This window comes from Calonectris borealis, chromosome 1 (genome assembly GCF_964195595.1).
Source record: "Calonectris borealis chromosome 1, bCalBor7.hap1.2, whole genome shotgun sequence".
Lineage (NCBI taxonomy): Eukaryota > Metazoa > Chordata > Aves > Procellariiformes > Procellariidae > Calonectris > Calonectris borealis.
In genome coordinates, this window is record NC_134312.1 from 44,809,339 (window position 1) to 44,821,649 (window position 12,311).

The 12,311-nt window shown below is 38.2% G+C and overlaps 1 protein-coding gene across 1 annotated transcript in view; it reads left to right on the top strand.

The window, feature by feature from the left end:
* The window catches only part of OTOGL (otogelin like), a 98,401-nt gene that overhangs the window by 48,253 nt on the left and 37,837 nt on the right, over positions 1-12,311 (top strand). The window contains exons 26-31 of the mRNA XM_075150518.1: positions 1,958-2,092; positions 2,563-2,709; positions 4,403-4,522; positions 6,775-6,891; positions 9,595-9,751; positions 10,306-10,332. Coding sequence (XP_075006619.1) covers positions 1,958-2,092; positions 2,563-2,709; positions 4,403-4,522; positions 6,775-6,891; positions 9,595-9,751; positions 10,306-10,332 — 703 coding nt within the window. The remainder of the gene's footprint in view (positions 1-1,957; positions 2,093-2,562; positions 2,710-4,402; positions 4,523-6,774; positions 6,892-9,594; positions 9,752-10,305; positions 10,333-12,311) is intronic.

The window sequence follows — 12,311 nt, forward strand, 5'->3', positions numbered from 1 at the left end:
CTTTACCCACCTGAACTGTTGTCTTCCAAGCTAATTGCTAACACATACCACCTGTTTCTTAAGCCTTGGCATTAGGGTAACATAAAGCTTGCAGGCAGTCTCCCATACCTTATGTTCATCGCATTCGCTCATGCTTGCTGTAGAGTGTTTTCTACGCCAAGTAGCAGCATCCTCTGGCTTGTGGGCCATGCTAGACTAAGGGCAGCAAAGCTGTAGCACCTCCTCTGTGTGGCAACAAAAATACCTTTACACTTCCTGTCATCTAGGGTTGGGTTTTTGGCTTTTTGGTTTTGGTTTTTTTTTTTTAGATTGAAATTGTTCTTTAAACAGTTTGGTCACTATGACTTTTATTAAGGAAAAAAAAAAAGCTGCTCCCATATTTTCTGTATGCAATGTTTCCCACTGATGAGGAATTTTTATTCTTGAATTCTGATAAGCACAGAACAAATAAGGGTACAAATGTGAGACAGGCAAGGAGTAGTTAGGAGTATGTACCCAGCACCTTTCAGGGCTACACTGACCAAGGGAGAGGTACGCCGACCAAGGAGCTCTGGGACAGATGCTGTGGGCACAAACCAAGGCAAGGGATCCTTCTCATTGTGGCCAAGTGGAGCTCTCCAAGGGCATTGCTGGGAGCCATGAGGAATTCCCAGGACTGGGGAAGTGCTGATAGCCACCATTCCCATCTTGCCCACTGTGCCCATTAGTATTTGCAATTAGTTTCAGCTAGTCATAGTCTCAGAGAGTGTTTAAAGGAGGGTGGGAGCAACAAGAGAAGTTTAAACATCTTTTTGTTTCCAGCACTACCCAAGTGTCTCATATAAGACTGGATGACTCAGCGGGTCATATATAGCTTGCCACCTCCAAGATTTTTATTTCATATCTGTCTCAGGATTGTAATGACTGTAGGTCTAAATTTCATCAAAAATTAAACTGGATTCAGAAGCACTGTTATTGGCTTATGTTATGAAGTTAAGTCTCTCAAGTCTTTTCTATAGTTATGGCTTCTTGTTGACTTGCAAGGATTGGTACAGAAATGAATTGAAAGGCGAATTAAAATAAGAAATAATAAGAGTAACTCAACTTTATTTTTGTTTGTGGTAGTGTTATCAATCTGAAAATGCAGCTTGTCTCCTTTGTTCCAGTACCAATCCTAGCACGCGGAATTACAAGGTGCATGTGTGTTTCCCTCAGGGTACAGAAGAACCACAGAAGCTGTAGGTGAATAAACAGACATGTTGAGCCAAGGTGCAAAAGTGTGCCTAGAATGCAAAATTAATTTACAGATATGGGATTGGGAAGGCAGTAAATTTGAATTTGGGGTACTAAAGCACCAGCAAATCAAAAAAGAACAGAGTAGACAAATCTTCTAAATGTTAAAGAAAAAAACACAAACAAAAATATCAGCTGAAACCTTTGCCCCCTCCAATAACATTGAATATGACTCATGGTTTTGTGAACTTCGATGGGTGGTGGTACAAAAATTGTTCTATCTACCACTGGCAGATGGTAGGTTTCTTGGTTTTAAAAATATGAAAACAGCTTGATCTCATGTACCTTGGTTTAAAAATAAAGCTCTTTTTATAGCATGTCTTGATTTTGACAACCATACTATGCAGTAAATATTGGATTCCATGTAGGAGCACATTTTAAAAGCCTAAACCAGACTCTTATTTTAGGGGTAGGCTGGTCCTCTGAGTTTGTGAAGTCCTCAGAAAGAGGACTCACAGCTGAACGTAATGGCTCTTTGTGTTTAACTCCAAAGTTTGAGTTGGTTGTGGGTTCAGCTTTGAATTTAAAAATACATTTCCTTGTTTGGTAGCTTTCTTAAATATAATTTCAAAGATGTGTAAATACTAAATTATTCATTTTTTTGTGATGGTAAGCCTGGAATAAATCTGCAGGAGTGAAATGCAGTTGAATCTATAAGTAAAATGATTTCTTCTTCATATTGCAGAGCACAGATAACTCAAATATATCTATAATTGCTCAGAACAAAAAGTGCTTTGACAATGACATTGTTTGCTCAAAGAATGTTTTCATCACTGTTGGAGACACTGAGATTTATTTTAGTGAACCTTCTGAGAAGCAGGTTAGTTATTTTCTTTCCTTTTTGGGTTGCCCTTTAAGATAAGCATTGTAAAGTGACAACTCTAAAGGAGCATGTTTTTGAAAAACATCTCTCAGTCTGAGTTAACACAGTACAAGAGCCTAGGCCTCGATAAAGCAGCAGGTCCCAGGAAAAATCTTAGTTTTTCATTGGTTTTTTCAAGTTTTGTTTGTCCTAGAAAGAAGACTGCTCAAAAGCCTCAAGTAGCATATTGGCATTTATTTGTTTCTTTTCATTTGGTCTTGAAAGGGAAACCAAAGTACAAAATCAAAGCAAACTTGAATGATTGAAAAGACAAAATATGAAAGTATTAAACAACATTTCTAGTAATATCATTGATCCAGCTATGTGCTAAAGATAATGTATTCTTCAATATACACTTTGTTATTAATTGGCTGCATACCGTGGTAGAATTACTTTATTAGATCTTAATAAATATTCATTTCTGTCAGAAGACCTTAAGGGGACAGGAAAACAAATCTAACTATCAGCTTTGGAAGGCTGGATATTATACTGTGATACACTTTCCAGAAGAGGACATTACAATTCTGTGGGATAAGAAGACAATGATGCATGTTAAAGTTGGACCTCGATGGAAGGTGAGCCAAAATAAAAACCTGAGATTTTGTGTAGCGTTCTGTGTTGCTAATGTTATGTCTTGAATAACTGTGATTGTCTTTTCTTTGTGACTAACTTTCCCAGTGATATAGCTGTTTATCACGGTGTTCAGCTGCTAGCATTTCCCAGGTAAGAAGAGATGGAGAATGTGATTTAATGGCTAGACTCCTGAAGATAAGGGGTGATTCCTGCACGCATGTTTACTCTGTTGCTCCACACATTGCAACCTTGCAGATATGCAGTGATTCAGCTCTGACTCAAAGTTACTTCGGGGGTGGGAAGAGAGGGTTAATTTTGAGTTACCCAGTTCACTGCATGTTTTCATAATTTCTGAAACCAATGGAAAAGAAGCTTCCATATCTAGCCATGTGGAAGATGGCAGGTTTGTAGCACAGATTGGATTAGGCTGATAATGGAACTGCACCCTGAGATGTAGTAGAAGCTGCTGAGATAACAGATGGAGTCACATCTTGGGTTTAAATTAAGAAGACAAGATACAGGAAAGGATCTAGACAAAACCTGACATCTAAACCTAATAAGTATACTGTGACAGGGTTCAGCCATTCTTCTTCAGGGAAGAATATGAGGCTCCTTCTCTTGCCAGTTGCTCTTCTCTGTTCCATTCCTACATCATCATCTGCCTTGGTGTCTCTGCAACTCACTCTTTGGGTCCTGGCAGAGTAATCTTATCTGCACATTTGATAGTTACATTCCTGCTTCGTCTCAACCATGAACACAGGTATTGAGAGGAGGCTCTTTCCAGCAAAAGAAAAGAAAGCACTCTATGCTAGAATACAATATCAGATTTTCTGAAGTGTAAGTCAAAGTTACAATGACCATCTAATCTGGTTTTAAAGCAACATTATTATAGGCTTTTTTCCAATAGCCATAAAATGCTTACTTCATGTACAAGCTGATTTATCAGCCATCAATACACATAGTGAAAAAACATTCTTCTGTTTTTGAGTAAGCTAGCAGGGACCTGAGTTCTGCAGCTTGCTTGCAGGGACACAAATACTTCAAGCTCTTTCTGTTTCCAATGGCTGTTTCTTCCGGAGGCTCCAGTTCTGCAGCAGACCTTAAGGAAAAAGAATTCATTAGAGTGAGCCACAGCACCCTAGAAATCCAACTCTACATTTTACTGTTGTGCAGAAATATCTTTTTCTCTATGTATGTATATGTGTATGCATGTATATATACTTTTTCCATCAGCAGCACATGCCCAAACACAAAAAAGTTGCAGCTGTCTCTTTTGTAACTGCTATTACAAATGTTCTTGCTATTGTGAGCTAAAATTAGAGGCAGCAAGTTTTAATGACAACAACTTGTCAGGCTTCACGTTCATGAGGTAATTCACCTGAACTTTTGACTTTTGGACTGGATGGACTACTAAGCTTTCAGAAAAAAATATGACTAGATTCCAGCCCCTTTTCACAGGCAGACTGTAAGAACAGGTTCTGGAAAACAGGAAGAAAAAAGGAAAATATACATTTCTGTTAAAAGTTATTTGCCATATGGAACTGTAAGCATAGCAGCATCAGATATTTTCAAAATGTAAGTCAGAGTTGCATTCACCTTTTTCATTTTAAGAATGTTTTATTCCATGTATGTAATTTGTACCGATTATTGACTGTCAGTATACATTAAAAAAAAATAATCCTCCTTCTCTTTTAGGGTAAACTGGCAGGTTTGTGTGGAAATTTTGACAAATATACTTCAAATGATCTGACTACATCCAACAACATGGAGGTGAGAAATGCACAGGTGTTTGGAGACAGCTGGGTATTAGGACAGGTAAGTCCCATGTCCAGTAAAAATTTAGGAAAAAAGGATGATAATTTTAGTTTATAAATGAACATGTTATAAGCACATGATGTACAGGGATTTTCTAAACTCATGGTCAGTGTATAAGAGGATATTTTAATTTTTATGTCTGTAGATGTGAAATGTGTTAATAATGTCTTATGTCTTAGCAAACTGTCTTATGTCATAGCAAACATATACTGAATTTAAATGAAACCAAACAATCTCTTTAGGGAAGAATATATTTTTCCGTATATAGATAATTATCATAGCTGTCTGGATTTCAATTTTCTACAAAGTTAGATACATTGCTTCTGATATCTTGGATTCAGCCCTATTTTAAAAACAATTGTAATTTCTCTGGTGTTGGAGGCATCAGGATATTGAAAGTAAATAGAATCTGAACGCTGGTAAAAAAGGTCTGGAAAGAAGTTTCTTTCTGAACACTGAAAAAAAAATCGGTGGTTTTTTTTTAGTTGCAGTTTGTAAATAGAGAACAAACTGACAAAGCAGTGGTGGTGAAGGGGTGAGACAGAAAAGGCTCAGAACAGCAACAGACACAACCCCGTATGGAAACTTGGTTTCTGAGGAGAAGGGAAGAGGCTGTAGAGAGTGGATGACCACAACTGTGTTTTACAACACAGGAGAATAGGTATTTTATTAATTTGTGCTGAGAAGATATAAGGTTGTATAGCCTTGTGAACCTCCTGAAAAATCAGTATTTGTAAAGCACTCCCTTAGGATGTCTGTGAGAACCAGTTTTTAATCTGTTCTCTCCTTGACTCACAGCAGGAAATTGAACCAAAATCTCTCACCTCATGGAAGAATATGATACCTATTCTGCTTTGGAGTAAAGTTTTTGAGGCTTCTATCCCTCAATATCTCCCTTTGGATCTATTTTATTCTACATAAAATGTTTAAATTGTGTGAGCAGGCAAAGCAAATGTGTAGTGTTGGTGGTTTTACTGCTCATCTAGAAGGTGGTAGATAAAGAAATGTGTAAATACTTTGTATGAAGTGTACGAATTTTTCTTTTCTGATTTACCAGTGCATTGGCTGCTTTAAAAAAGTGTGTAGTGTTTGCATAGCACATTAACTTCTAGGGTGTTATGACCTTTGCTTATGCAGCCCAAACTTGTGCTTGCCTTTTTGTGGCCATATATATATTTTTTTGTAAAATCTCATGTAATCTTCCAATCTCTGTGCTGCCAGAGCACTCAGGATCTGAGTTCAATATTGGTCTTGCAGGCAGCCTGCGCTCAGCCAGACTTGACACTTCATCTGCCTCTGCAGTACATGTTAGGGATTTTTTTCAGAAAGGACCTTTGGCCTTCATAGAGATGTATCCTGGTCATCTTTTCTGCAAAACCTAAATAGTGTAAAGGAATATTTGATAGCTGGAGGCCTAGAACCCAACTCTGCTACTGGCAAACATGCTTGCTTTGGCACCATGAAGCATGGGATGCTTCCAGGGTTTCTGCCTCCTGGGAGTGGCAGCGCATTCCCCCACCATGGCATCTGAGCATCCGCACAGGAGGACAGCGTAGGTGGGTGACTGCACTGCAGCTGAGGCTGTGCTGGGACACCCCAATGCTGCCCATGGATCCATCATTTCCCCCTCCTGGACTTCCCTGCTGCATCAAGAGAGTATGGTTTTGGATGAGCTCGTGTTTTCTGAGCTGAGTGTCATTTTGCTACATTTTTGTGTTCATTTGTTTTTCTTCTTGAAAAGAAACTTTAAGAGAGGGAGTTGTATCTCAGCCATTTTTGAGTTATCATCACGATGATCTTTGACTATTTTTTTTATGGGTTGCTCTCTTCCTACTGCTGCTTCTTTATTTGAACTTACAGGGCTAAAGCCATCTGTAGTGTGACTCCATTTAAAGTCAGTGCAAAGCCACCAGAGATGGATTTGGACCATGTATTTGTTTGTGATGATACAGTTGGTTGCTCTGGTAATGATTATAATGTGTCACAAAGAAAACATCTTGTCTTTATGCGCCGAGCAGAAAGCAGGAACATTTTAGTACTTCAGAACAAAACACAAAGATTCTTTTTTGTGCAAATGTTTTCAGTTATAACAATAAATCAGGGAAAGGGGAAGATGAAGAAGATAGCATTTAAACTTTATTTTTGGTGTCTGAGTATGCAGGTATTGAATTATATGATACTATAGTGTACCTAAGTCCATGGTAAACACACCTTCGTATAAAATGTTTGTGGTGTTTTTGCTTGTTTTTAAGTGCAAGAGCCCAAATGAAACACTAAGACCATGTGAGATACATCAGAGCAAGTTCCCTTATGCCAAAAAGGAATGCTCAGTTTTATACAGTGATGTTTTTGCACCTTGTCGCAATGTGGTAAGTTTATTAAACATCCAAGATGTGCTCTCATGTAGGAAAATATTATAATTCCAGTAATTAATTTCTTCTTGCCATTCCTTTCAGTCTGAATACCGCGGAGGATACAGAGTAGGAGCCCTGCAAATATCTCTATGTGGGTGGGCTATGTTTGTGCAGAGCTTCTTGTTCCTTTCAAGACTGGAGCCTAAACATAATAGTGATAACTGGGAGCCAGGAGTTAGACTGGATAATCAAGGTTTTGTTCTCTTTCAGTTTTATTTATATCTTTTATTTATATAGGTAACTAAATTTTTAATGCTTTTGTGTATATTGCAGGATTCTAAAATAAGCATTTGTGTAATGTGCCTACAGCTTATCTCAAACGGTTTTATTTTGTTAACTGTCCTGCTCAATATAGAAAGAAATATGAGAGAGTAAGATTTTAGCTTCAGAGCTATCAGTATTTTTAATTGACTGACAGTTTATCATCTGCTTTTTATCAAAACTCCGAGGTTTGGTGTCCTTGTTTTCCCAATACCTGGCTGAGCCTGCGACTTGAGTTACAAGAATGTCCTTAAGTTCAGTCTAGACAAGATGGGGACAACAATAGCTTGTGTGGGAATCTTTTATTCCCTTTTAGTCCATCCTTTATCAATGCAAGACATGCTCTATACATTTTTCCCTATTTCTGATTTTAGCCTCCAAAGATATTTAGTTATCAAAGGTGCTTCTTTACACCTGTGCAAGCGAGAACCACTACAACATTTTGCCTCAGTCTCTTATTTTCTTTATGACTATTAATACTAAATGAGATCATTAGATGTCCCAGCTGAACCTCCTGACTTTCAGGACTGAAGTTTGATATCAACATGGTTAGGAATTTGCTTGAGGAGGAGGTTGCAGTAGCTTAACCCGAGAGATTTATTAATGTTGACTTTAGTTACTATGTAAAGAATTTTTTGAGCATGTGCCTGAGAACATAGTGATGAGTGTATTTTCAAAGTGAAAAGTAATAAATAAAAATGGAACTTTGGAGAGTTTTTAAAGAGCTGTATTATTATAACTCATAAAGAAGATGTTTTCTCTTGAACGTTCATTTTCTATATCTTATCCATGTTGTGATTAAAATTTGCAAACATTATGCCAAAAATTTAGCATAATTATGTCAAAAAATGCATGTCAGGTGCAAAACATGTCATTTAATTAGTAGTCAGGTATTTTCATATGCACATATCCATCTTGTATGGAACAGCCTGTAAAGCAAACATCTTTCAGGTGTTTTTACAACCTATTCATCAGCGTGTGAAAACACGGCTCTTACAAATGTAATGTAAAGAGACCTCCTATCAAGGATATCTGCAGCTGACTGCTGGCTGCACAGGTGGGGAAGCGGGTGCCTAGGAAAAAAGCCCAAGCAGAGACTGACACTGGGGGCACGGAAGGAACAGAAAGTGTAGATGTGGGTTTCAGGACGTGCTTGGAGCAGCGCTCTCACAGTCGCTCCTGCTGTGCGGGTGGTGGAGGATCCTGCTGTGCATGGAGGCAAGCTCCTGCCCGTGGGACAGGCGGCCTCAGAGTTCAGCTAAGGCTGGAAAACCCCGTTTTCAGGGAGACAAAATCTTGCATCTCTGGCTGGCAGCGACTGACAGATTGCAGTTGCCCAGCTAAGCGCTGAACTCAGCGGGGGCTGAGGAGCCTCAACACTCACAGAAAAAAAGGTCTTCCTCATAACTTCTGAACGCAGCAGGAGTTTTGACCCTAGGATCCCAATTTGTCACAACAGCAGGGTGTTGCTGACTCAAGGAGAGATGCTGTCCTGCAGACATGAGAGACAGGTTGAGCTCTTTGGAGCCAATCTGCTGTTTGGTGGTTCCTGTGAAGCTATTACAGCCATTTTCAGTGGAGCTAATGCTCATGCTCGCAGCCCAGTGGTACCCCTGTTTTCAAAATAAGAAAAAGAATGAAAGCAAAATGGCATCTCTCTCCACTGAAGGGAGAAAAACAGTCTTTGTATCCCTGCCAGCTTCCAGCAACTGCCAGCTGAGAAGCCGTCTCCATGTTAGATAACAGCTGCTTTGTTACTGTGACAGTATTTCTGTAATCTGACGTGTGCCATTTGAGTGCTCTACAACTGAGCTAGACCAGAGTCTAAATCAAAGAAAAGCATTGCTTTAAACTTTCCATGTGTTGAGTAAGAACACTGTTTTGGAAACTTTGCTCAACATTACAAAAAAGATTATTAAAACCCAAGAAATAGTGTATCATGTAAAACCACGAAATAATGTGATAGGATTTTAGAGTGAGGACGTGGGTTTTCTGATTCAAATGAAGATTTGCAGGCACAGTATATTAAAATCTTAATAAGTGCAAAACTGACAGGATGACTATAGATGGCAGTATTTGCCTTATGAAAACAGAACTGCCAGCTTCAACATACTCTCCAAAATCGATGAACAGCAAGTGTGTGGACAGACATACTTCTTAATAGTCACGGATTGAAATTTTCTCTTGGCCTGTAACGTAAGTAGAAGTTGATCATTTGAAGTGTACTTTTTGTATAGGAATGTACCCAAACCCTAGAAAATATCTTATTTTTGTGTTCAACTCTTTCAGTCAATCCAGAAGTAGCAGTCCTGCTGAAAACAGTGCAACACAAATTTGCTCATGCAATTAAGTCACCAGCCCTCTTTTTTCTTCTTTTTTTTTTTTTTTTTTCCCCAGATTGATGTGACTTCTTTTGTCAAAAATTGTCACACAGATACGTGCAACTGCAATCTTGGCGGGGACTGTGAGTGCTTGTGTACCAGTATTGCAGCTTATGCCCACAAATGCTGCCAGCAAGGAGCAGCGATTCACTGGCGATCTCCTTCACTCTGTGGTGCGTATTTGGGCTGGCTTTGTACTGGAGCTCATCTTTGAGGCATCTTTGGCCTTTTGCTGCCCAATAATACAAATACGACAGAAGCAGATGGGTAATAAATATAGTTCTTCATATTTTTCACGCTGTCTGTGTGTTAGCTGTTAGTCTTATACACGCAAATTTGCTGTCTTACTGAAGAGGATTGGCTGTTCTCAGGGCATGCCAGTGCAGAGACTGTCGGAAAGGCACCAGTATACCAGATCTGGGGAATGTCCAGTGTTCTGTGTAAGGCTGCAAAGAGATTTAGTCCTTTCTACTTTTCATTGACAGTAAGAAGGGTTCTTGGCTGTAGAATAATTCATGCTTCAGGTCTGCTGTCCTGGCACATCTATTTAAATACAGCTGTATGCCACTGAATAAAAGACTAAGGAAATAAAGTCACTGACTGAAATACATTATGGGAAATGAAACTCCCTCTGATGAAAGTGAATTTTACATTTTTAGGATGCAGATATGCATAGTTTCTGTTGTTACTTTGTAATAATAATGTGTTTGTTTTCTTTTTCTTTTAGCTTATGACTGTGAATATTACAATCAAGGTATGTAGTATTTGATATTACTGTCTTTGATTCATTCTCATATTTATATACCTTGCTGAATACACTTACTCTTCATGTTTTCTAGCATACCAGCTAGAAACAAAGCTGTACTCCCTGATTCCAAAATGGAATCCATTTTTATAAAGCATTTAGTTGCAGAAAATTCCCCACATTGACCACTCTAGAATACGGAAGGCGTCTTTGATGTACTATTCTATCATTTTTCTTTCTGTATGATGCTATTTTGAGATATTTATCTCTCCCCCTCACTTATTTTGTTTCTCTTTTAAAAACAAATACCCAAGAGACACTTTAATTACATCAGTTCACTCAGACTAACCCTGAAAGAAAACATAGTTTGGTAATTTCTCTCTTTCACAGGTTAGAATGATTTTTTTTTTGTACTCCTGATTTGGGTATGTGAATTTAACGAGCTCAGCAAGTTAGCAATGCAAGTCCCCATGGGCCTTTCTGCTCTATGTCCAGGGACAGAGGTGGCATGGAAACAAACATCGTAGTTGTAGGCAAAACAACACATCTGGCATCTCAGATGAAACATGATACAGTGCACACTGCAAATAAAATCCTTCGTAGCTTGTGCTGAGAAGAATCTCTGTCAGCTGCAGCAGTGTTGGAGGTTATCTCTTTTCCGTTCTCTCTGCTCCCTAGGGTAGGATTGCATAGTCACACTCCCTCGAGCCCACTGGACCTTCAAATCCATTAGAAAGGAGAGGTGACTTGTATGAGCAGGCTGGAGTATTGTATGTCATTTTGCAATATATTCCTTGTCTATTTAACATCATTATGTCATTATACTGACTTTTTCTTCCCCCCTGTTCTGCTATGGATATCTAAAATACTGTTTTTCTGTGCAATATCTCATGTATTACTTGAGATTTGTCCTATATAAACACAGACAATCCTACATTAGGAAGGAATTCAAATACTAACACATTAGTGTGCATCTTAGAAGGTTATACATAGTTATTACCATTTGAATTTTCACCTCACTGAACTAATTGTCTTTGGCACAGAGAAATTCAAGTCCTTTTCTCCAAAAATAAATGGTGTGGATATAATGTATCTCTGATAATACTGAGTTAAGATTAATCAGAATAATAATTAATTTGGTATGATTTTTGGGAAAAAAGTAAAAAAGCCTCAGAAATTTTATGAACATTTGTCACACTATGCAATTATCTTCTAGGTTTTCATTCTGAAGCGGCTTGCTTTGTTTTATTTTTCCTTCTTTCATTGACATATAAAAGAGATTGCTCTGGTTCAATTAAAAACTCAATTGAATTAATTGATGGGCTTTTTCTTTGACTTGGTGTATGTAGTTTTAACATTGCTTCTATTTTTAATGGGTGAAGGTCAGTGGCCCAGCTGTGTTGAATGATCTTAGTAATCCCTAATGTCTCAATTAATAACCTCATCATATTCAATGTGAGGGTGGATTAATGCACCATGCAGCATATCTTGGCAGTCAGGGAGAAGCTCTAGAAAGACGTTAGCTTGTGCTTGTACTGTAAATTTCAGAACTGGGACCTATTATATTTTCAAATTGATAGGTTACAGGATTTTATGCACAAGTCTCACAAGTATTGTACTGTAAAGAACAGTTCATTAGAATGAGAGTGGTATTCATTTAACAAATTTAATTCCTGTGGCATCTCCTCTTATATTTGGATACTGTGCATGTGCTTTGTGGGGAGCAAGAGATTCAAAAGGAAGGGAAACTTGACTAAATGCAATGATATGAATGTGACTTTTGAAACATCTTTTTTAGCGACTCGCATCCTATAATGAACATCACATAGTAGATGATTTTTTTCTCCTCCAAGGAGTCTGGCCCAGTACAGTAGCAGTATGTAGAGCTTGCTAGATATAGCTGACTTTCCATAATTTCTTTGCAATAGGGAATTTTGTCTTATTTTAAAAGTAGTAAGGTATACTGGTTTTGGCTCAGATAGAGTTAA